The 25,558-nt window shown below is 38.1% G+C and overlaps 2 protein-coding genes across 8 annotated transcripts; one reads left to right on the top strand and one right to left on the bottom strand.

Annotated features, from left to right (window-relative positions):
- Positions 1-4,396: 4,396 nt before the first annotated feature.
- Positions 4,397-18,858, bottom strand: afap1l1b (actin filament associated protein 1-like 1b). 3 transcript variants are annotated; one of them, XM_076979963.1, is made up of 20 exons: positions 18,699-18,832; positions 18,026-18,100; positions 11,941-12,066; positions 11,133-11,216; positions 10,939-11,024; positions 10,622-10,730; positions 10,420-10,518; positions 10,125-10,336; positions 9,842-10,021; positions 9,541-9,633; positions 9,352-9,430; positions 8,811-8,966; positions 8,222-8,433; positions 7,958-8,103; positions 7,493-7,565; positions 6,732-6,846; positions 6,455-6,622; positions 5,969-6,144; positions 5,380-5,508; positions 4,397-5,251 (listed from the first exon to the last, which is right to left on the bottom strand). In XM_076979963.1, the coding sequence occupies exons 3-20, from the start codon at positions 12,062-12,064 to the stop codon at positions 5,225-5,227; spliced, it is 2,268 nt and encodes a 755-aa protein (XP_076836078.1). In that variant the 5' UTR covers positions 12,065-12,066; positions 18,026-18,100; positions 18,699-18,832; the 3' UTR covers positions 4,397-5,224. The 3 variants fall into 3 exon arrangements, with proteins under 3 accessions (XP_076836078.1, XP_076836077.1, XP_076836079.1); XM_076979962.1 differs by lacking the exon at positions 18,026-18,100 and having other exon boundaries at positions 18,699-18,858; XM_076979964.1 differs by lacking the exons at positions 18,026-18,100; positions 18,699-18,832 and adding an exon at positions 13,715-13,862.
- On the top strand, positions 18,843-25,163 carry LOC143481820 (porphobilinogen deaminase-like). 5 transcript variants are annotated; one of them, XM_076979967.1, is made up of 15 exons: positions 20,114-20,169; positions 20,811-20,895; positions 21,040-21,093; positions 21,322-21,394; positions 21,683-21,732; positions 22,003-22,058; positions 22,215-22,292; positions 22,496-22,573; positions 22,709-22,784; positions 22,896-23,009; positions 23,147-23,185; positions 23,379-23,498; positions 23,627-23,680; positions 24,275-24,361; positions 24,722-25,163. In XM_076979967.1, exons 2-15 carry the CDS (start codon positions 20,866-20,868, stop codon positions 24,893-24,895), a joined length of 1,083 nt encoding a protein of 360 aa, XP_076836082.1. In that variant the 5' UTR covers positions 20,114-20,169; positions 20,811-20,865; the 3' UTR covers positions 24,896-25,163. The 5 variants fall into 5 exon arrangements, with proteins under 5 accessions (XP_076836083.1, XP_076836084.1, XP_076836080.1 ...); XM_076979966.1 differs by having other exon boundaries at positions 20,131-20,295; XM_076979968.1 differs by lacking the exons at positions 20,114-20,169; positions 20,811-20,895 and adding an exon at positions 18,843-18,943.
- The last annotated feature ends 395 nt before the right edge of the window (positions 25,164-25,558 follow it).

Here is a 25,558-nt window from a genome sequence, read left to right as displayed (position 1 = left end):
GCTCATTTGCATGTATTTATCGTCTTGCATAACTACAGGCACCCGTGATCCCCATTATCAGCCCGAAATTCATTTGAAAGTAGGGCTACTTCTTGTTTATGAAGGTGGGTCAAGCAAGCTGTCCTGGAACTACCAGCATTTTCATATGACTCCTTCTGGAGAGTGCCAAATGGTAGTGCTGGGGTAATTTGCATCCCATTAGGCCATCCTTTGATATGTACATGCAGCCACTACTAGGTAATGCTAAACGGGGGGGGGGGGGGGGGGGGGGGGGGTGATAGTGTGAACTATGTTGATCCATTGACTCAGACGGAGAAGAAAAAAGCCTTTAGCTATTTTGACCAATCAGCATGTCACCTTTTCACCTTTTGCAGTGAGAAAACAATCCAAAGCTAGTACAAAGGAGGCAGACTTGAGATGGGTGTGACGGGTGGTAGTGTGAATGATGATGATAATGATTATGTATGTATCCACCTACATGTGGATAAAAATCCATGTCGCCACACGTATTTCACTTAATCTGTTGACTGAGAAGCAGTTTACAGTACACAGCAGTAGTGTTGCACGGTATACCGATACTAGAGTAGTATCGCGATACTTCGTCATTAAAAACGGTACTATACCCAGTTTGCTTAGTATCGGTGCTATAGGACTAAGTGCGTTTTTTTTTTTTTTTTTTTTTAAGAGCAGTATTTCCAAAGAGTGCCACACGGGGGCAGTGTGCGCATACAGCAGTGCAGCGCATGCCTCCTCTCTGCAGAATAAGAAGAACCCGTGTACGATGGCTGATAATACAAGCAATATTGCGGACCGTCCTCAGCTTGTTGAAAAACTACACGAACGAAGCGAAATATGGAATTATTTGCATACATTTCAGACAGCCATGGCAACCCCGTGGACACATCAAAACCGGTCTGCAAACGGTGCTTTAAAGCTGTACCAACCAAAGGAGCCAATCGATTCTTTTTACATAAAATGCGCTTTCGTTTGACCCACCCAAGGTGCCGTAATGCACAGAACAGTTGGTAATGCTGAAATGGCAGCTAAAACAAACGCAGTGTGTTCGCAGCTCGTCTTAATTAAACAAGGAAAGCAGCAGAAGTGCTGTGTGGAAATACTTTGGATTCGAAGCAGATACAGATGGAAAACCGAAGGACATGAACAAGTCAGTTTGCAGGCGGTGCTGGTGCTTTCGGAACATTTCAACGAAGGGCGCTAAAGCCTGGTTTATACCTGACGCGCCGCGAGCAGCGCGAGGGTCCGCGCGGTGAAAATGATGTAATCGCGGTAGCCTCGCGCGCTGTCAATTCGCGAGGTCGTGCACCTCTAGAATTTTGTAACTTAGCGCGCGCCGCAGCGCAATGAACAGTCATGTTTGTAGGGTTCATACACCAACAAGGTGGAATTAAAACACTTGTACGTCACTTTCAAGGTCCATTTCAATATTTCCCAGCACGTTAAACTAGTTAAATATTTATACATATACTCGAAATTATTCGCTTTTTTATCACATTATTTAATGGTTGTTTATTTTCAAAACGCCCAATTTTAACGTCTTCACGTTCTCTAATGTTTCGTCCTGGAATTACAAGAGGCTCGTATTTGTTAACGTAATACAAGAGAACGGTTCAGTCAGACAGATATTTGTTTCAAGCACGCGGACAAGGTGTGCGGACTCGCGCGCTACGGTCACTCGCGAAAGTTTAAACCTAGCTTAACACAACGAATCTGGCCAAACAACTGAAGGCACGCATATTTGTACAAAACATTTCAAGAGGTTGGTGATTATTCCCAATTCTAGTATTATAGCATACAAAATTATGTGTCCGATTATGGTATCCTAGCAAATGTCATATTCTTGGTTTAAGAGCCGTAAGTGCGACAGCATACAGGGAGAAAAAAAGAGTGATCGTACTACAATGGATCAATCATCTATGAATACTGAACTCTAATACTGAAGTTTTAGTTACATAAAGAGTTAAAGTTGTTTAAAGTATACTTAAAATACACTTTTTGCACTAGCCTTTTTTAACTTCTAAATGTGAATTCCAGAGTGCACTACTATTATTTATGTTAATTTATATTAATGTGCAATTATTTATTTTTCTGTTTTAATGTGGTAGGGACTACACCTTTCATTTATTTGACATTTGTGAAACAAAATACAATATTCATTTGTTTGTTTATAAAAAATAAATAAAAAGCCTTTAAAACGGAAATGAGCACAGTATTTGACTTTGGTATCGAAAATCGTATCGAATTTCAATACTTTTTAAAGTATCGTATCGAAGTTGTAATTCTTAGTATCGTGACAACACTACACAGCAGGCTTTGGACATGATCCTCAACCATGTACAGTAAACCCCTGTGACTCTGATGGAGAAGAAATAATTCTTGATCAGAGTAGTGACTCTGAAATCTCTTCTGGTAAGATTTCCTAAATTTCCTATTTTGGTTTGCCAGTTATGCTGTTTTCTTCAGTACATTGCAACAAAACCTGACAAGTTTTGGATAAAGTTCTGGGTTGCATGTGACCTGAAATCCAAGTATGTATGCAACATCATCCCATCTCTTGGCAAAGACTCGTCCCACGAGGGAAAGACAATCGGAAAATGAGGTGATGAACTTTATGGAACCATTTATGGACAAATGAAGAACTGTTACCTCAGACAATTTTTTCACCTCACTGTCACTAGCAAAATGATTGCTCGGCCGGAAGACCACCCTCCTTGACACAGTAAACAAGATTTGTCGTGAGCTTCCAGACTCGTGAGGAATTCAGTACACAGGTGTTTTCAACCTCTGATGCTACACTGACCATTTACGTGCCCAAACGGAGAAAGACTGTCTGCATCCTCAGTAGTATGCACAGTATGGTGGAGACTGGGGACACATGGAAAAAAAAGCCTAACACAATGACCGACTACAACAGCCTAAAATGTGGTGTGGATGTCATGGACCAGATGGTGCGAAAGTACACTCACTGTACATTCAGGAACACGGCGTTGGCCAGTCGCTGAGTTTTATAACATGATTGACATTTCAGCACTGAATGCATATGTGCTTTTTCAGGCATGCACTGGTTTAAAAGAGACGGTCGGACTTCTTGGTGAAGCTTGCAAGAGAGCTTGCACAGTCTCATATGGCAGCCAAGCCAAGGAGGTGTGTAAGGAAAACGTTTAGCAGCAACCACCCACACCTGACACAGGGAAAAGGGCTTTGTGCCAGGTTAAGTGTTGCTGCAAGAATAGTGCCACTAACCGTTGCATTTCTTGTAATAGGTTCACATGTGGCAAATGCAGAGAGGAAATGTTGTGGCAGTGCCAGGTGTGTTCAGACAATTTATAAGTGTGCTGAGTCTATTGGGTTTTCATACCAGTCTGACAACAAGCAATGTAGCACACTACTGCACAATGACTGTATGTACATAGGCTTATTAGCATAGTTAATTTCTGTATAGTTTACATTTCTATTTATGAATACTTTTATTGTATTGTTGCATGCTTATTTTATCTTTTATTACTTGCTTTAGTACTATTTCATTGTACAGAGCAACACGTTTCTTTACTGTGCATATACCAATAAAGCTAACTTGAATCTAAATTTCTGGCAATGTTGACTTTTTTAGGGGGGGGGGGGGGGGTGTCACCAATTTGTTGGCGAGAAGAGTGTAGTGTGTAGTAGAGTGTCCTTAAAGAGATATTAGTATTCGTAAAGTGTTTTTACATTTTTAGCTCTACAATTCTTGAAGGGTTAATTTGATACAAGGAACAGTGGGATTTGTGTTGCGAACTGTGAACCTTAACCACTTATTGCATCTCACACGTAGCTTTGTCATTGTCCCGTATAAATGCAACCTCCTGCAGTCACCATTAACAGCGTGTAATTCATATGCAAGGGACGGCTTATTCTGTATGTGAGTATGGCCAGCTCTTCTGAAGAGGCACGACTCTAGTTTAGGTTTTTATTGAAAGACAGGTTGTGTCACTCTCCTGAGATTGCAAGATTGTGTAGATATGCAGGGCCTCCGAGAGTACTTGAAATTAGAATGTGACGCGTATACAGTTTCACAACAAGACGTAAACAAGTGACGTAAAAGAGTAAAATGTCTTTTGGACTACTAAAAAAGTATGTAAAACTTAAACAAGTTAAACATGAATTAGTCAGATTACAACAATGCATGGGAATACTGTAGATATCTGACTTTTATGGAATTTCTGTTTTGTATGTGTGTAGGTTTTGACCTTGATTGATACCTATCCTTGTACAATAAAAATATATGGGACCAGTATTAAGGAACTAAGTTACTTAAGAGTAAATCAGAAGGCTGTGAACATAGCCAAACTTTCTAAAGTTTCTCTTGCAAAGTGGTGGAGCATGATGGACAATCACAGTTTATTACTTCAGGCTGTTGACATAACCAACAAGAAAGAGCATTTCTTCTTCATTTTAAAGGAGAAACATTGAGTGCTTAATGACACAGAAAGAAGGCAAACATCAACCATGGGGCTTATCAACATCAAATACTGTTTTATGTACAAAGTAGAAATAAATAAATAATGCAGGTAAATTAAGTGCCATGGTAAAAAAGATTAATTACAGTGCTAAATAATGAACTATTTAGCATACTTTAACAGCTATATGGCATTACACTTCATTTTTATTTCTAAACTACAGAAATTCACAATTCCTTATTCTGATTTTATATACATATACAAGACACATAAAAGTCTTCAGCATGTACGATTTATTTGTTGGTTGCCAGTTATTTTTAGATAGGCCACTATTTGAGAACTGAATATTTATTTTGTGAGCATAAACAGAATGAACAGGTTATCTACTGTCATCCACGTTTATGATTAAATGTAGTGTAAAACAAAAATGGTACTGGCAGATACATGAAATATCATGCTGATTAATCTCCACTTATATAATTATGACTTTAATACTCTCGATAGAGATTAATTCTTTAAAAAAAATAATGCATACTTAATATACAACACAACACCACAAAATGTTGAAAAACACCATCTGTACACACATGTAACTAAAGACAGCTGCTAACTGGTCCATGGTCCACACAGTGCTACATTGACTTACCCCCATGTACATGTATGTATAGGGTCAGATGGAATCACCGCTGAAAGTAATTTCTTCATACAAATCACACCATGGACACTTCAGACAACTGATCATTTAACAGTTTCTTCAGTATGTTTTAATATTAAGTCTCCTTCTTTAACTCCCATTCCTAAAGTTGGAAAGAAAATGGGACACATAATTAAAAGTTGAATTTGTTCTATTATATGATTTAAGCCTCCACTTTGCTAGTTTTATTCTCAGTATTTCTAACATGTTGTTCATGTCCTAAACTGGTACCTTGGCCTTTTGCATGACGTTTCCTTTAGTGGATGTGTAGACTGAGGGAGGGCGCTTGTGCATCTCAGAGGCACAATTCACAGGTAAAGAGGCCTCGTTGTAAATATTTTCAGTTTTGCTGGTCTGAATCTGCAGTAAGAGGATGCAAAGAGACACACAATCCTTATACAAAAACCAACATATGTGAGGTGTAGTGAAGTAGTGAAGAACAAGATATTGTTTATTTCTATATTCTTAGATATTCCTTTTGTAATGTTAGCAGTACATTAAACATGGAGCATAAATGCTATATCATCAAATGTCATAAAGCCTGCAAGCACAGTGACTTTTGTTTTCATAAAATTATAAAAGCAGCTTTAAAAATCAAAGTTTTGAGTTGAAAAGCTAGCTATTATTTTGGTTTTGTCCCTTAGTCAGATGTTGTATATGCTTATGTAGGATGTGTTGCATGTGGGTTACCACAGATCCTAGAATTGAAACTTACAAAAGTAAGAATGTTCTTGTCAGTCAGAAATTGAGAGATGTAGCCATGCAGCTTGTGTGGGTAATGTAGTGCACAGGAGAGCTCATGACGCAGGTTTGCGTGTACCTTGTTTAAACATTTCTTCTCAGCAGGCACCACTAGCACACTTCCAGCAAGCGACTTCTTAAGGTTCTCCTTCACCTCTGTCAGCTGCAGCTCCAAATCCACACGTTCAGCCTCCTTCCCCCTGCAGCTCTCCTCGACCTGATTCAGACGCTTCTCCAGCTCCTTCTGCTGTGTACCTGAACATACGGCACACAGACATTTGTAAACCATTATCAGTAACCAGGGGTGAGTTTCCCCAAAACGTTCTTAGCGCTAAGTACTTCGTAACCTCGTTCTTACGTACGAGGTTAAGAAGTACTTAGCGCTAAGAACGTTTTCGGAAACTCACCCCAGATCTTTATCCAACATTGCCAGTAGGTGGCGCCAAAACGTCACATTTACAGCCGAGTTCTGTGAATAGGTGATTCACCTGAATATTCATGGAATTGCTTCTGCTTATGCTCGCCATAACTAGATAAATTATGTAGTTAGACGCCTCACCCTTACCTGTGGCTCTCTTAAGTTCCTCTTTCACCTCTCGTTTCTCTTGCCGTAGCATCTGCAAAGATTTTCTGATCTCATCCTTTTTGTTCTCCAACAATTCTTTCTCCTTTAGGTATCGACGTGCATCTTCTTCTGCTCTTGTCTTACCATATTTCCCATACTGATTTACAGCTAAAATACAGAAGACACTTTATTAGCATTTTTTCAACTGATTTGACTAGAAATCGTGTAGCCATCAAGAAGGCTTCTATTAGCGCTGAGAGAATAAATGGAGACTTACAAGAGCCATGTCTTTTTACGGTGACCTGAGGTTTGACCTTTGGTGTGTCTGCACTGGAGAAGGACGAGTGGCGTTTCACTTGTGCTACTGATGTAGGCTGAGTCTCCTCTAACTGCTGTAGGGTCAACAGAGGAAGATAAAAACAGACAAAACACCAGACAGGTTAGATACAGAATGATTGAATAATGTTAAATGAGATACAAATGTCAGTGTTAAAAACATCTCTTGGTGACTTGGTGGAACTTTCACTATGCGTTGTGTAATCTAATCAGTCAAAAAGGTGCCACTGCTTCGTTTACCCAACCTCTCTCTTGTACAAGAATTAAGTGATGACTGTCCATCTGGTGAATCAACTGTCCTCTGTATTTACTGTATATAAACACCTCAACGGTGGTGGATGAAGTTCACAAATCAGTACTTGAGTAAAAGTACTCAGAGATACATTACTTGAGTAAAAGTAGATCTATGCCATTTACATTTTTTTGTTAAAGTTCAAAAGTATTAAATTGTAATATGTACTCAAAAAAGGCATTATTAGGTGTGGGACAAAAAAATACTATCATATTTTGGGTTTTAAAAAAGCATCAATACATTAACCTATCAATTCATGGATTCATAGTACCAATATTTTCTTTATTTCTAAACATTCTTATGTATATTGATCTCATTGTTAGACTAGCCATCAAAATACATTTACATGTAAAATTTCTAGCTTCTGAATCATCTTGCCTGGAGTAGTTATTCCTTCCACAGTGACGTACCTGTACACTCTCATATGGAACCTGGTCGTAGGTGTGAGAGTCTGTAGAAGCACTGCTGGTGGAGGTGGCCCAGCTGCCAACAGCATATCCAAGAACAGCATTAGTTATACATCCGACTTGGGACACTACAAACACTACAATTATCTTTTTTCTGCCGATCAGTCTACAAATATAGTCAACTAAAATCCACACAAGTCATCAAATCATACTTCAGCCCTTATCCAGCTTTTTTTTAAGAAACATACCTTTCAGTTCTATATATATATATATATATATATATATATATATATATATATATATATATATATATATATAAACATGCCTTCTGCTGACCTAGCTAAATGTCTATGTAGCACAGAAGGCGGTATTGGTATTATACCAAGTTGGTATTCTGCATTTTTTTACATTAGATTGAACTTGTGTGTTATTCTAAATGGGACCCTCAAGTAAGGGAGGTTTACTAACAGGAAAGAGTGCCGGGCTGCATTTGTGATGCTGCTGATGGTGTCCACATCCACATAGTCATAGTGCAGAGCCTCCGGAGCAGTAGTACAACCTGCCTCTGCCAACAGTACCCCAAGCCAGCGACCCATCTCATCAGAACAGCTTGCCTGATACACACACACACACACACACACACACACACACAATCAAAGTAATTCAAATGAAATGAGCAAATCATGGAACCTTATACCATAAAAGGTCATGTGACAAATGCCAGTAGAGCACCTCCAGGGCTGCCACTTCGCTGCCCTCTCGCATGACACGGAAGGCGAAGGGGTGCTTGGGCCCCAGACCAGGGAGGACCTCAACCCCATGGAGGGCCAGTGCATTAATATGAGTGTGCATATCTCCTCTGTCCTTATGGAGATACAGAGTGCCACTCCTCACGCTGCACCAGCGCTCCTTCCAGCAGTGGTTCACTAGAACATTCAGATAACCTGAGAGAGGAGAGGTACAAATGTTCACCCCATGCTTCCGTATCAAGAGCTGATCAGTCAAGACAAATTGGGTGCAATCAATAAGGTTGTACAGAGCAGAATGCAAATCTGCCACTTATTTCAGATAATTATTTGTGAAAAACAAAGGTTATGTACTGCAAATTGCCAGAACTTTAAATATTGCCTCCACACAAAACTCTTTTAAAATGCTGAGGCATTATTCTGTATGACTACAACAAGACATAATGATGACTGTGCTGAATAGCTTTTAAGATACCTATCCATTTTTGAGATAACTCTATATGTGTGTGTGTGTGTGTGTGTGTGTGTGTGTGTGTGTGTGTGTGTGTGTGTGTGTGTGCATGAAAATTTCATACCACAGCGTGGGCTGTCGTCGATATGTGAGACGGTGCTGGCTTCCCCAGGCAGAGGAGGCTTCTTTTTGGAGAAACTGATTATTCGGTTGATTTTACGACCAGCAGCGCGACTCATAGATCCAGTCAGCTCAGAAAGAGCGCCTCTCTTCCCCTTCCCTTCAGGAACCACCATGGTAAGCATTGTCATTACATAATCATATTTAAGCCATTATCCAGCTTTTTTCTAAGAAACATACCTTTCTCTTTTTATATGTTTAGTAATTAACACATAATTTGACAAACCATCTGAGAATCTTAATATTGTATATATTAGGAGCCTGAACACAAACAGGGACATCCTTCCTCTATCCCTCCTGCCATTGTCTACAAAGTGATGTCACAGAATTTGGAGGAAGTAAAGTGCATCTGGAACACCAGTCGAATCTAAGACCTCATAAGGGGTCTTAGGTCAAGCCTTGCCCTCAACAATTTCACATGGCAAGAGAGTGTCCATCAACACCAGAACAGTGCACTATAGGCAAGTTGTGGCACGGGTACTTACCGTTTTCACAACTCTCCCGAGCACAATCTCCATTGGCAGCGCTGTCAGAATCGGAGGTATGTTTGTCAGTAGTCATTATCTGTAATAACAGACAGAAGCCTGAAATTATATACATATATGAGCTTAAGCTGTATATGTATATTGAAATATAAGAAATCCCAGTGCTAGATTTGGATGTAAGTGACTCACCTTGTCCAATTCAACCTTACGTGGAATAAGCGGTGAAGAGGAACTCTCCAGTGTACCGGTGCTGTGTGCCTCAGTGGTCACTTCCTGAATAGCCTAAAATTAGTCATCCACAATGAGAAATACAGCACAGTCATACAAATAACAAGCAATTTGATCATCTATTCTTTTTTTCCAATGCAGTGTGAAATTCTTAAATATTTATATTTTTTAGTCAAGTACCTTACAATTTATGAAAAGTTTTTTTACCACTTATTTTAGCAGAACAACACAAAGCTAAGTGGCCCAGTTATGATGGAACTACCTTGAGCCAGCTCTCTGCTTGTTCCTTAGTAGGTACACCCAGCACCAAAGATTCGCCACCAGGCATGGAGAATCTAAGTTCATGTTTTTTACGTCGGCCATCTTTACACACATAGATGACACTGCACAGATTCAGGGGCAGGTCGGTGTGCGGTGTATGGTCCTTAGGGTTCTTGAAACACTAGCATGGACATAAATGTTTGTCAGATGCTTTTTTTGCCTGGGGTCATATTTTGTATCGGTAAGATTGCCTTGTTTATAAGTGGCTAGGCATCATAGCTAACCTGTAGTCTGTTCTCGCGGATGACGGTTAATTGTTTGGACCACTGTCCAAAGCGCTTTTTTCGTAGCAGAAAGGCGAATTTGCGACAGTCCTTCGTAGGGCCCATGGGACTCTCATCTGAGGGCCACTGCTGTGTCCTCTCTTTGACTTTAGCCTCTTCATCCTCTTCATCGTATGATTCATAAGAGCTGCTCAGGGCATCTGAATCATTGTCTAGTAATAAACAGAGCATTCAAACTAATATAAAGAAAATGTGACATATATTTTGATGGTACGTATAAAGGCGTCTCCCTTACAAGAGTTTTTGCATCTGCCATTTATTTGAGTTGTAGGGTAGTTGTTGTCAGCATCTTCATAGTAAACATCCTCAATTGAATTTGGTGTACTGGAATTACCTAAGACAAATATACAAGTCGGCAAGAGAGATCTCAGGATTCTCAATGTTATCTTCATTATGTTGTAGTGATTAATGTCAGTAAGAAATGTGAGAGTATTTACCATGGGTGATGTACTGAGGTGTGGTATCTGGCTCTAGAGGAACAGCTTCTTCATAGTAATCCTCAGGAGGAGGTGTGGTAGGAAGTGGAGGGGGCGTGTCTGTGGGACTCTGAGGAATAAGTCACATTTAATGAATTAAAAGACAACATAGATTATTTCCTATATGAAATGTACACATTTCAATCATGTTAATGTCTGGGGCAGTCACTGACTGTATCAATTTCCAAAATAAATTAGATATTTTTTTATGTTGTGTAGCAGTTATAGCAAAATGTAGGTAGCCTAATTATTGCCACAAGCTAAAAGTTTGGTCTTACTTTTAAGGGAGAGTGTGTCGATGTCTCTTCTTCTTCCTGAATTTTTAGCTCTTCAGAGGAATCCCCGAGCTCCTTCAGATCACAGTCTAAATACAGACATTAAGATGTAAATGTTAAATTACAAGTGTCAGTTACAACACAAACATTCCAATATTGAATACATTTCGTACTAACATAACATTAGTAAAACTTACCAAATTCTTCAAACAGTGATTCCACAAAGCTGGTACCATTCCCACAAAGCATAGTGTTCATGTATATGAAATCACTTCCAGTCACTGAACAGAGAAAGACGGTAAATACCTCCATGTTTTTAAGAAACTTAGAAATTTACATCAATTCATGTGCAATGTAATATTAAGCATATTTAAAATAGCATATAATACAATTATATTTAAATGTCAATTAGTTTTTTTCTTTTACTTCTGAAAAAAAGACCCCAGTTGAATCATATATCACTTAAATGACTTTTCTGTGTTGCCACTCATATAAAAAAGGTATGTAAACCCATAAAAGTAATGTCATATACAATATTTACAATATAAATATATGGTATAGAACTAGCATGTTTTTTTTCATACTAAAATTCCTGATCATACATGATATTTTATATATAGTACAATATATCTATGTAGCAAATACAAAGTAATATGTGTGTATAATATATGCAATTATATACTAGATATCATGTAAAAAAGTTATTTAACATGTTAGATTAGAGACAGTAGGGAAGACATCTTGCTTGAAAGTGAATTGAAAATGAAATAAATCTGAATCTAACACATATAATTAACAATATAAATTCATAAATCATTTTTTATATTTTTAGAGACCTTTGACATGTAGGTACCTATCCCGGACTATCATCTGAAACCATTGAATTCATGTCCATGCAGGTCCATCAGCTAGCCACAGAATTCCTGCTAGCTTGCTCACTATATCTGCTGCTGTAGAATTTGAGATCTGAAGCCTGTTCTAAAGTTGTAGGTGTGCTGGGTTTACCTGATGGCTGTAGCTGTCCTAGCAAGTTCCTGACCACATTCATCTTCTCTGCAGTCGCTGGGCTCACATGTTCACACTCCAGCAGCTTCAGAAGAACATTTAACTCCTTCACCAGGTGTTCCATGGCTTTGCAGACACACACAAAATAGGTTTCAGTGACAGAGTGACTAAGCTTATTCCGATCATCACAGTGATTCAAACACTTTTTCAGAATAACAGCATATATGGCAATTTAGAAATACTATCTCAAGCTATATCAAGACACACCTCAAGTTTTAATACTATGATTGCAGTTTGCAATTTCTTAGGAGGAAATGTGAAATACAATTCTGAGTGTAATTGGTGTGTTAGAGGGGTGGTTCTCTTACATCCAGCCCATAAGGCTAGACAACATGGGAGTGAGGGAAAGGTTCTCAGCTGTCGAAAGTGGACATCTGGGTATTTCAGCTGGCTGTCAAGCACAACCAAGCTGAAGAAACTAATGCAGCTTGAAATATACAAGCAACGAGACAGGCATGACCTGAACTGCTTTCATATAGCAGTGTTCTCCCAAGATTGGGTTAAATTAATAACACCAACACTTTGTGTAAATCATAACAAACACAGGAAACAACCCTCTTCAAAAAAAATCTGGGTCTAAAGATTTACTTATTTCTGAATGCTTTGGTGTTGAATGTATGTGACAACTGATGATGAATTATGTTTTACATGTCTTCCAAAAGTTATTGAGCTGGTTCTGTGTCTTTTCCCCAATATTTCAGTCAGAGGCTCTGATAAAATTAACTCATCCTATTGTTTTCTTTAATATTCATCACATTTTGTTTTCATTTGACTCGGTTCCAACTTACAACTTACAGTTGCTTACAGCAACTATTTTGCTAAATTCCCCATTAAACCAAACTGGCGGTGATGACAGAGGAACTGTGATCACATTCCAGGGGTTTCCTCACATATTAAATCCATGCACTTTCATGTCTTATCCAGTCACGTTTATTCGAGGAGAGCTGTGCTGGATCTGCTACAGCTAAACACTCCAATTATATGCAGCAACAGGCAAAACCCCTCTCAAATATTCTTCTCATTGGCAAATGTCATCATGACTAATTCTACTTAAGCCTGTGCTCTCCAGTTGGATGACAATTTCTCACTTGAAATGCAAACAACACAGTGAAGTTTAATTGTAAGATATCCACTTATCCAGTGCTCTTCTATTGAGCCTTGTTTAGGGTTACATGGTCCCTGAAATACTAGATTGAAGTAATCATTGTTGTCCTTATCTTATCTGGTAAAAGCTAAATCTGAATCATGGCCCAACTGAATAACATATGTGAACACTTCACACCACACCCATGCTCTAGTAAGAAGAGAGAGAAAAACATCTCATTGTTGACAAAGATTAGAGTATGTGCTATTCATTCAGCTTGACTGAACTGATCATTATTCTTGTGCAAGAATAGTAACTACAATACATGGCTACAAGAGTTTTGCTTGTGCATTTCCACATGAAATATAAACCAAAACACAAACAACATTTTTGCTCAGAAAAGCAAGTCAAATTCACAACCCCAAAGCAAACAGGATCATGCCATCTATTCTGATACACGTGAAATAGTTAATCAAATCAAGCAAGGGTCACTGAAGGACAGGACAATTCAGGGGAGACAACTCATGCACATGAATCACAGAGAGGCATTTCAAATGGTGCCCTGCGTTTGGAAGCTAAGCACTCAGAAACTGCAGAGCTGCCAAGAAAAGAAAGCAACGTAGCTCTTACCACACTCAACAGCTGAGGGTGGGGAGGGGACTAGGAGACCAGCATCTTCCAAAAATGAGATGCAATCAGACTTGCTGAGATAATCCACACTACAGCAGAACTGCTTTCCAGTAGAATGTAGTCTTAGTTCACATTGCTAGTGTGAGATTGTGTGTATTGTCTCTGTGGCTTGACAGGGCAGATTGGCTATTTAGTCCCCCTTAATCACAGCTTTATCAGAAGGGTCAAACATGCTTCACTCTTTCTGTATTTTAGCCACCCCCACCTTCCTCATCCTTCTGTTCTCCTCATCATTCCAGTTCCTTTCTCTGGCTGAATTTAAAGAAACAACAAAAAAGAAGAAAGCCATTTGACAGTAGTTTTGGTCTTCTTTGCTTAAACAATGACTCAGTGTTTTACTTGTCTGGTAGAGGGTACCTTATAGAAAGTAAATTAACTTATTCACAGACTTATGAAGGTTATCATCCACAGGTTTAGCTAAACCAGAATTCAGAAATTCCTGTTTAAAGTATCAAAAGCTCTGCAATAACATTAATAGACTTCAGATGCTACTGCAATCAAATGCTATGTGCATGTATTGACTGATCCCATTTAATAGAACACAATCAGTATGCAATCAGAGTTAAATGTATTTTTTTTACTAAGAACACTTAATGGACAACAGGTTGTTTCCTCAGGACATGGTTTTTTGTCTCTCCTTGAGAGGAGGAAGTGGTAGTGTGTGAGTAAGCTCCAAAAGAGATAGGAGGAAGTTGAATAGTTGGCGGAAGCTCAGAGAGCAGAAAGTAGGATATCTTTGTTTTTTATTGTATTGACAATGGAGCAACAAGCAAACATAAGTCTGTGGCTCTCTAGAGGACCATTGTCTGGGAGTTGCACTCTAACTTGAATGAGGGAGTGACCCGTCCTGTTTCTGAGGAAATCTCTTTCCCACACAACACCCTTCAGCTCGGTTCACTGTCTAACCCCCCCCCACCCGCTGTCACACTCCAGAACCTGGATGGGATTTACAGCCCCTGCTAAGTCAGCTAAGTTCTGAGCTCTCATTGTTTTATGGCACTCCTGTACTTCTACTCAACAGTATAACCCCAATATTGGATCAAATGTTTGTGAGCCTGCTGCCATATTTAACTGTCACATCTTCTGTAAGAATGTTTTCATTCATATCTTTATTCACAGGAAAAAAGAAAGGGGGCGAGGTGAAACACTATAACACTGTCAACTCACACCCTCTGGTTTGGCCAACATCTTAAACTGATATCTCTTTCAACAATGCACTATTTTGATGGCCAAAATTAGACTGTGAGATCACTATTGAGGAAAGGAGACAATGCAATGTGGAGAACTCAAGAATGCAAGACAAACAATCATTTGCTCACTTGCACACATGTGCACTCACACATACACACAAACATATACAATACATTCATGGATCAAGGCGTTTGAGAGCAGCTGTGGTGTCCAGAGTCAGTGGCTCTGTGGGCCAGAGGATATATCCTGCAGCTGTGGTTTCCTGTCTGGGTTGACGAAAGCACTTTCTATCAACGCCAACCTTCTGCTTCCTATTCCTCTACTCTGTAGATTCCCCCAAATGACATGCTAAGCAGCGATGCCTCTTGCTGCTTTATACACCACCAGCCTCTTTAGTGATCTCATCCATAAATCATGCTGGGATCATTTCAGAAACCAGTGGGATGGCAATGCTGAAACTGGTACGAGGTTTCGGATGTTCTCCGTCTTTCCAACACTGGATACTGAGAGAAGCACACTCCCTAAAGAGGCTCGTCAGCTGTTCCAAGTTCCATTCTGAGGGTCAACGCCACGTGCACCAAGCTCCTGAACATGCATATGTAGGAGTGGCACATAGAGGAGGCTTTTGTGCACACCATTCAAGGTCACATGGAGACTGAAGGGTCTTAGCAAAGGGTGGCATAATAGAAGGTTGACTATTTTAGTGGATGACAGCTTATTGGGTGAAGTTAATTACAGACCAAGAGGCACATATTGAAAAAAGCTGCAGAGCTGAAAAGGGAGGAGATCAGACCTTTGAAGATGTGGATATTGCTGTGTATTAATGGCTCGGGGATCCTGGGAAAATTGGTTGAGGTCACAATATTTGATGTGTAAACCGAGTGCAAACGCTAATGTGAAGAATGTGGCAACAGCAGCCTCTTAGATTTCCCAGTGAGAAGTAAATCAGCTTATAGTGTTTCTTGGCAGAGAAGTCAATTTTTTTAGCTGTATACATGCTATAGCCTTTACAACCAGTGATTTCTAATGGTGATTAACAATTAAAGCAATACATTTAGAAAGCATTTTGCCTATTTGAATCCAGTAAGGTCAGGACCAGGCAGCAAAACGTGTCTCATTCAAGGTGTTTTATTCCCCTGAAGTTCCTACATGGCACTGCAGTAATAAGATCTATGCCATAAGAATTCAATTTGTGCAGAAGCAAAGTCCACTCACAACAACCTGTACAAAGAGGGCTACTTCCCACGACTACCTTCAGCAAATCCCAGCACCGTAGAACACCATATAACAGATTCAAAGCAAGTGATTGTGTTTAACACAGAAAACACACAGTATGTTAAGGGCAAGACTAAATGGTTTTCTGAATGGTCTTTATTAATCTGTTAATCACATGAGGTATATTGCATGCTGATTGGGTATTTACATAATTTCAAAACATGTATGAGAGGCTTTTAAGAACCTTTTAAAGATCAAGTACAATCTTAATTGCCTCCAGAGCATCCAGTGGAGTTCCTGCCTTCATAAAGTCACTTAAACAGACCTGTGTCTCTGCCCACAGTCTGGGAACAGTGACTGAAAACACCTTCACCATGAGACAAAGTATTCACACTCTTTTCATGTGTATTACCTCAATGGTGGAATAAGCTGCTTCGCCTAATCCAGATCCTAATCTGCTGGTCTGATTACCAGTGGGAATGTATTCAGACCCCTTTAAATTTTTTATTCTTTGTTTCATTGCAGCCATTTGATAAAATAAAAAAAGTTAATTTTATTTCTCGTTAACGTACACTCAGCACCCCATCTTGACAGAAATAAACAAATGTAGAATTTTTTGCACATGTAAAAGAAAAACTGAAGTCTGTGTTGAGGCATTTTTATAGTAGTTGAAGTCAAATTTTTGGCAGGAAATAAAAAGATGAAATCATCCTCATCCACACTGGCAAAGGCTTTTAGTGTCATTATGAGACTTAATCTCTAGGATAATTGCTTTTCAAATCAGTTTTATATGGAGCATTCCCAGGTAAGAGTTGGTGATTGAGGAGAGGCATCTCTCAAACACTATGGACCAGCCTATATTATTACGATGCTGACACACTGACCAGAAATCTGCTATTAACCCATGGGAAGTTTAGCTTTGATATCCGCTCTTTGAGGATGTGAGTCAAAGAGGGGTGAGTGACCAAATCACAAAGGCCATTTCAGCTTGGGTTTGACTAGTCATGTCCTCCCCTAACCCTTAAAGGGTTATGTAGAAGGGCTACTCTTGACAGCCAGTGTTCTGTCCTTCTCATACTGAGAAATGCCAGTGTAAGAGACACTGTAAGGCCTGTGTGGACTCATCAGGGTTTGCAGGCAGCAAATGAGTAGAGCCTTTGTCTCTAACTGTGGGTATTTATAGATGTGTGCAATGTGGAGGAGAGGATGTTGGTGCAAATCTCAGACCACTTATTTGCTATCTATAAATCACAAGAAATCTCACGGACATACTTCTGTGACCTGTGATTGTTGAATAATGTCACTGAACCTTGTTACTGATCCAATGGTACAAAACCTGTGTTTTCATGTTGATCTATTTTATTCATTTTTTAAATGTTAGAAATATAACAACTATAAAGTAATACAATATACGGTATATTTCATTAATCCAATAATATGAGAAACTTTGTCACATATGTAATTCAAACTGCATTTTAATTATTTTCCTTGAAGCTTTACACCATGCAAAAATTATTTTCACCATAGTTGCTGTACACATTTTAGTTGCCCTTCAAAGCATATCTCATTAATCTAAAGATGACTTGAATTAACTTCACATGCTGAACCTACATGATAAAATGATCTAACAGCACTTTCAGTGTAGTGCATATTTCAGCATACTGAATTATAGCAGGCTAATATTTATACTGCACGTCCAAATGTCTTACGATCTAACAAGATATATATGTCTTACTTAACGTACTCTAAATAAATTGTATTATTTTTACTAAATTGAAGGGGTTCTTTTTAACTGCAAAATGCTACCTATTGTAACTGCTTGGAACAAAAAAAGCACTTTCCTACCTACACTGGCTTTCCTATACACACTTTCATGTTTTCAGTCCAGATGTAGTGCTCACCACACCTAAGCAGATCTACCTATTGAACAGAGAAGAAAAGCTTGCACACCCAAAAGGGAAGTTTCCAACTGATTCAGACACTAAAAAGAGTAACCAGCACTTTGTGGATGGGGCTGTTGTTTACTGGCACCCACACAGCAAACACAGTTTAACATACTCTCCAGATTTTTTTATGTGAAGTAAAGATATTTTCTTGCAGGTCATAAATAAACATGATCTTGGCCTGGCCCTCAACCTGAGATAGGAAAGATGAACTGATGGATAAGTCAGATGTACAACTAGGATGAAAATAGAAAATAAAAGTAAAACATAAAGAAATGAAAAATGCCCTTCCACATTGTCTGTCTAATTTTACTAATTTTGTTGCATTCTGTTACAGCGTACGGATATCATCATTACTGCTTTCTGCCATTCTTGGCTATAATGCCACTACAAAACGTAATGCACGTAAAACCAACGAGACGTTAATTTGATCATAGACAACATCTGTAAATTCACAAAAGGGTTCTTCACTGTAGCAAGCAAACGGTATAGACCTGCATGCAATGTTACAATTAATTTAACCTGTAAACACCTATTAAAGTGTTTTAAGTAGCCTAAGCGAAACTGGTACTTACAGTTAGAATCTGTGTTCTCCATCTCCTCAAATAATTGCAGTTTATTTTTACCGCTCACAGAACGTCTCTAAAATTCTGACTCACATATACCCTCCTCTAGACAACGTCAGTGGCCAACACAACACTATTGATGTAACAGTATGCGCGTGGAAACCATGCTGGAGGCTTCCTACAATGCGATCACCATGGTCCTAGCGCCGGTCTCTATTTTATACTAAGCCATGTCGTTTGCCTTTACTTCCTCGGTAAGTTGATGCGTGTTTTAGTAGATTCATAGTATTTATAGAAAAGGCTCAGAATTACTTGTAATTAGTTTTCATGGTCTTCAGGACAAAATAGCCTACTTTGTAAGCGTAACGTAACATTGAATGTAAGTCTATATACATTCAATATAACTATATACATTAGTTAATTCTGTTTTTTCTTTAAATGTTTAAAAATAGGCCGACATGTTAGGTTTGTTTTATAGTGAGTAATTGCATTAAAATTATAAGGACATTACAATTCAACCTCCTATGCATTTTTATACTGTCACAAAACAAGTAGCCACCACTGTCTGAATGAGGTAGGTTAGCACCGTGAAAGATAGAAAATGGTCTTCATTAACAGAGCTATTAAAAGTTCAGAAACGTTAACTGATTCATGCATAGTATTGCATAGTATTGCAAGCAGGCTGAGGCTGTATCACCTACACGAGCCTAATGAATTGGTATTTGCACTGAATTTGTACTACAGTCCTATAGACTCTTTATACCGTTCAATAAAATGGTTGCAACGCCTCCTGCTGGGTTGTATGTAAACCTACACCAATTAAGTTGACACTCCCACCTGCTGGGTTAACTGAGGAGATGTGCACGAACTACTCAGTAAACACTGATTATTATAAGATGGCTGTATGAAAGTCTGCATACAGTTTGTAGGCTGAATGCAGGTTCAATTTACAATCTACAATTTTCTTCATATGAATTAATTGAATGTTCTGGACCTATGACCTGTTGTTGTGTGTGAATTAATTTTTCAAGTCAAGTTGTATTTTCCAATTGGAATGTAATTGGAATTACAATTGTAATGTAATTTTTTTTTCCTAGAGTAGAGTTATCTCCAAGAAAATACTGTCCAAACAGTAGTTGGTGGATAGAACAGTCCACAGAGTTGAGTGTTTATATACTGTGGAAGATTTGTTTTGTAGCTGAAATATTTACAGTGTATTGCAATTTTTTGTTAGTTCTTGTTTAAACTTTTTTGCAAACCTTTGGAATAGTGTGCAGGCTTTTGTGTAATATATTCAGATTTTTAAAGAATCATGCCATATCTTGAACCTTTATTTTGAAAATTAATCGTATTTTTTAACTTTTATTTTGGAAAGAATACTGTTACCAGTGGGTGCTTTGCGGTGTTCACGTTCTGCACGCAATTTCCGGAACGTTTACCTGTGTTAACAGTTGTTACTGGGATCTGGTCTAACACGAATGTATGTTTAAACAATGTGCTGAATAACGCTTCAGTTAAACGTCGTTGTTATTATGTTCGCATTTAGCTAAATGTCTTTACCCTTGCGAATATGTCAGTAGAAAAAAAATCAGAAACAAATTCTCAGGTAACATCTATCACAGCGTTGTATTAGTCATTCGTACTAGTGCCGATTATACTGACCATTATACTACTGAAATTATTTTCTGGGGTCAGTCTGTAATTCCAATTAAATGTGTGCAGTTTACTCAGACATGAATGAATATACTGTCATGCATAGGCTGTTGTTCAAGTCCGTTAGGAGTCTGTAGGAATTACATCCATCAGACTTCTTATAATTGTAACTAGAATTACACTGTTTTAATTTGGATTCTGTCATATAAGAATGAGTAGAGGTGTGTGTGTGTGTGTGTGTGTGTGTGTGAGAGAGAGAGAAAGGGATTGCCTGATCCGTAGACACTTGCCTAAAAGTGCAAAGTGAAAGATGGTCATTGAGTTTTTCACTCCTCCCTTTTGTATAACTGACACAGTGAATAGGCATTCTTATCACCAACAGCCAGGAAACCGTCTAACATACCCCCATCTAACATACACACACATACACCCTGGTAGTGTAATACTATACGTGTGTACCCGCTCTAGTGAAAGGAAGCGTCCACAGCATCAAGACTGTAGCATTACTCAGGACAATAAGACAATGGCAGACAAGGCATATAAGTATATCAGGGTAAGAGGAGGATCTTAGTTAAGTCAAATTTAACCTTTAGTTCATTAATTGTGTATGTGTGTGTGTGTGTGTCTATATATATAAGTGTGTCACTTCTCTACAATTCAATTATTTATATATATTTATTTTGTGTGTGTTTTACAGCATGAAGATTGTAGAGTTAGCAGGGTTATCCGCATTGGGACCAGGAAAAGTCAGGTGAGCAGTATATAACATAAAATATTGTATTTGTAACTTTTTATAATCAATAACTTATTAAACTCTTCAGTTGGTACTTGTTTCATTTTGTACTTTTGTTATGCAGCAAATGCTTCAGTCAACTTATATATCAGCTACTTTAATTTACTCATTTGTTTTTGATGACATTGCGACCTTGTCATGTATGAGTAGTGTTAAATAATCTTTTTACTGCTTTTTGTCCTTAAGCTGGCTCGCATTCAAACAGACAGTGTTGCAGATAAACTTAGAGAGTTTTACCCTGATGTCAAACTGGAAATAGGTGAGAATTCACAGGACAAATGTGAAACACATAGTGCCTTTTGACTTCTATAGGATCTGACATTCTGTATTGCTATTTGTCATTGGAACTTAAACAGTTGTCACTGAAAATAGGTATTTTATATTCAATTAGCATTTCAGTCCTTGTATGACCGTTGCATTGAATAGTGTTTCCTTGTCCACTTCAACAAGGGCATGATGAACCAAGTCAGTTGTGTTTGAACATTGTTATAGATTACCCTAAAATATACAATATATTATAACACTACAAACTCCTGTTTTGTTTCAGTGGCTATGTCAACAACAGGTGACAAAATACTTGACACAGCTTTATCAAAGGTGCGTCTTTTATTTTGAAGAATTGCAAAACAAATGCATTTTTTTCAAATGCAAGCTTGCATAGCTTCTAATTTAAATCAATGAATAATATATATTCTAATATATAAAATATAGAATAATTATTTTAATGAATAATAGCAGAACATGCCATTTAAAATTTACTATTTGAAAGATTGATATGTTTGACATTTATTGTATGTTTTTCTTTTCCCAAGTTTCTATTAGGCATTTAAAAAACATTAATCTATAATATATTTTTACATGTCAAAGATAGGTGAAAAGAGCCTCTTCACAAAGGAGCTAGAGAATGCTTTGGAAAGAAATGAGTAAGTCAGACCTTGATAACAACCTTTTATTGCATTCAGTACCATCCACATCAATAATGCCAACTGGCTATATTTGATGTGCAGAAAGGCCCACTGTAACACAGTGATCTTGGTGTTTCAGATTAAAAGATGTTTTTGATCCTTGTGTATCCACAGGGTAGACCTTGTTGTTCACTCCTTGAAAGATCTTCCCACAGCTCTTCCTGTAGGCTTTACTATAGGAGCAGTGCTCACGTAAGTAGAACAGTGGCCTCTATGTTGAGAAGCACAGTTTCAAAGACTTTCATATGTTTCTCATGTAAGCAGTCTTTCGTGAAGCACGACATACATGGTACAAACACTATTTTGTGTTCATCACCATTGGCTGGAGATGACTGCCATTGTTTTGCTATTGAATATTTCATACATGGTAATACCAGCAAACTTTATATTTTTAGACGTGAAAATCCTCATGATGCAGTTGTTTTGCACCCCCAAAATGCTGGAAAATCCCTTGATTCACTATCAAACAAGAGGTATGGCAGGCACTCATGAAACCAAGAAGTTGGTTATTTTTTCAGTGGTCATTTTTAATTGGTGGTCCATATTTTCTAGTTCAGCAAATTAAAGTATTCTGCTTATACTATTTTAAAAAAATCTTTATTCCGTAGTGTGATCGGCACCAGCTCTCTTCGCCGGGCTGCACAGCTAAAGAAAAGGTTTCCTCATCTGGAGTTTAAAGACATTGTATCTTTTTAATGAGTTCTTTTCAGTTCACGTGCTGTAGTTTTGTTAAATGTTAGTTAGTTGCTAGCGTAAATGTATGATATTGGATTCTTCCTTAGTAGCTTGTCTTAGAGAGGAAATCTCAACACTCGTCTAAAGAAGTTGGATGAGAACAATGACTTTTCTGCCATTATCCTGGCTGCAGCTGGACTGCAAAGAATGGGCTGGGAGTCCCGGATCAGCCAGGTATGTCTGCCTCTGTTCCAGGATCAGTGCTATTTGGACAACCTTCAAAATAATATGCTTCCATTCATTAAATTCATTAAAAAACAAATTCATTAAATTCCCATTTCTAAAACTTCCATGATTTGTTGCCATTTCAGATTCTAAGTCCTGAAGATTGCCTTTATGCAGTTGGACAGGTGGGCTTGTTGATATTTCTTAATGGGACAATCCGTGTGTTGTAATATTTTGCTACAGTTTGCTAGTTATGTGCAGCTTGCAGTCTCTTTGAGGTTTTCAAGCACATCGTGCATTTGCAAGTAGTAGCTTAGTAAACGTAGTTAATTCGCTGGGACAATCTCAAGTTTATTTAAGTGTTGTGTTATGTATCAGGGGGCTCTGGCTGTAGAAGTGAGGGCTCGGGACCAGGATATCCTGGAGATGGTGTCAGTACTGCATGATCCTGACACAGTCCTGCGCTCCATCGCCGAGAGAGCTTTCCTTAAACACCTGGTAAGGAGTCTGCTGTTCCCTAGATCAGCACCTTGCTTCAGTGACCCACCTCTCTCTCTAAGAACTTTTCTTCATATAATAGTAATTGCAGGTCTTTGCCATTTGTAATATATTTCACTTTATTACAGGAAGGAGGATGCAGTGTTCCTGTTGCTGTTCACACTGAAGTGAAAAATTCCCAGGTAGAAAAAAATTATGGAATAGTCTGGACAAAAATTTAATTTGTAAAATGAAAAATGTAACAAATTTCATGGACCTCAAATGTACTCAATAATTTGAAATGTTTGGTGTCTAAATTTTGCTTTTATAGTTTTGGATGCTCAAGGTTTCTGTGTTTATCAAGTAAATTAAGACCATCAGTTAGCATTGTAAAGTTTGCTTGAGGTAAAGGCTGTGTAATTTATTTCCCCCATAACAATGCTAGACACCCAGTTATCAAGTAGAATTTTTTACTATAACTAGATCAAATAACAAATTAAATGAAATTGTGCCCCAATGTTGTGGCTACATCACTGCTTTTAAAGCATAAGGCTGAACCATTTCTCCATTGTAACCCAAATGCAGTCTCTGCTTGTGCCACATAGAGGCCATCTTTCTATCCTAACCTTGGCTAGACCTTATAGGTTCATTTGCTCATTGAGCTGCAGTAACCACAGGTCCAGTAGCAATCAGTAACATGACAAGCCAATGAAAAAAATATTACCCTGAAATAATTTAAAGAATATCTTGATGTAGAAAACATGTTTTTTTTCCCATGATGGTATCTCTTTTATCAGCTTTATCTGACTGGAGCAGTGTATAGTTTGGATGGATCGGAGAGTCTGAAAGAGACCATGCAGACCAGCATTGACTCTGACAATCAGGTCATTGTGCCCCAAATATTCATTCCCCTCACTTATTTATTGAAAATATACACTTTATGAGTATTGCATTGCATATATAAATTGCACTTTACATAGTATCAATAGAATGCATGTGCACAGGTTACAATGATTATCAGAAAATATTTTATATTTTAAAAATATTTAATGTGTTTTATTTTCTGCATTGCTTAGAGTATTTCACGTGTATCTGATTAAATTTTTATTTATAAACTATAACACAAACAGCTGTTAGTGTAGAACCAGTAGTCTATTCTCAGCATTCTAGTGATTGTCCTGAGAATAGAGAGAATTTTTTAAATAATCTGAAACATAAAGCTTATATTTCTAATTATGATTTAGGAGCAGGAGAATGTTGATGAGAAAGTCCAGCGTGTGGGAGTTACAGCCCTGAAGGTGTCAGGAGCAGCACAGGATGCCGCTGAGAAGTTGGGGGTTGATCTCGCCAATCTGTTGCTTAGCAAAGGGGCCAAAGAGATACTGACAGTGGCCAGACAACTCAATGATGCACGATAGCTCTATTTACATTGCATCACATATTAGCCAAGTAGAAATGCCACTTCAGACATAAATAATCTCTTATTAGCATATGTACTTCAGGAACGGATTTACTTTATTGACTATATCTTTACAAATCTATTTACTAATTTGGTAAAAATTGAAAATACAGTACAGTACATACACAGTCTTGTCTTGTAAAGGAAACACCCAAATTATAGTATTTTTTCCCATGACCAACATTTTTCTGTTCTCTTGTGATAAAATACATAAGTGAAACTCTAAACTGTATTTTCTTCTTTTCTTCATGCTTCTAATAAATTTAAACTTATTGCGTTTTTACACCATATTGATAATCCTCAAACACACACACACACACAGAGAGAGGGTGTGTGTGTGTGTGTGTGTGTGTGTAGTGTAGTGTAGTGTAGTGTAGTGTATCTGAATTTGGGGAACTGAATATAAATCTGCACCTGTATTCAGCTGCAGTAGTCTAATTGCATGTGCAGGGGAAAGAAATTGCCAAGTGATGCTAATATTATATAAGAGGAACATACAGTCCAGGTCACATAAATATCATGGGCAGGGAATGAAGGCTGGATCTCTTGCTTATTTAGTGTAAATTTTTTTTATTTCTTAATTTTCTCTAACCGTTCAAATATAAATCATTTGCCTTTTTAG

The sequence above is a fragment of the Brachyhypopomus gauderio genome, chromosome 18 (assembly GCF_052324685.1).
Source record: "Brachyhypopomus gauderio isolate BG-103 chromosome 18, BGAUD_0.2, whole genome shotgun sequence".
NCBI classification, from domain to species: Eukaryota; Metazoa; Chordata; class Actinopteri; order Gymnotiformes; family Hypopomidae; genus Brachyhypopomus; species Brachyhypopomus gauderio.
This window is presented reverse-complemented; position numbering and strand designations above follow the sequence as displayed.

What these genes read in the sequence shown, in the direction of transcription:
- LOC143481820 (XM_076979965.1), top strand. Translation starts at nt 20,260, where the DNA reads ATGTCAGTAGAAAAAAAATCAGAAACAAATTCTCAG. An exon ending in TTGACACAGCTTTATCAAAG is followed by an intron (nt 21,733 to 22,002) that starts GTGCGTCTTTTA and finishes TACATGTCAAAG; the next exon opens with ATAGGTGAAAAGAGCCTCTT. An exon ending in CTGAAGTGAAAAATTCCCAG is followed by an intron (nt 23,681 to 24,274) that starts GTAGAAAAAAAT and finishes CTCTTTTATCAG; the next exon opens with CTTTATCTGACTGGAGCAGT.
- afap1l1b (XM_076979962.1), bottom strand. Translation starts at nt 18,720, where the DNA reads ATGGAGAACACAGATTCTAACT. An exon ending in CGACACACTCTCCCTTAAAA is followed by an intron (nt 10,731 to 10,938) that starts GTAAGACCAAAC and finishes CTTATTCCTCAG; the next exon opens with AGTCCCACAGACACGCCCCC. An exon ending in CGTAAAAAGACATGGCTCTT is followed by an intron (nt 6,623 to 6,731) that starts GTAAGTCTCCAT and finishes TCTGTATTTTAG; the next exon opens with CTGTAAATCAGTATGGGAAA.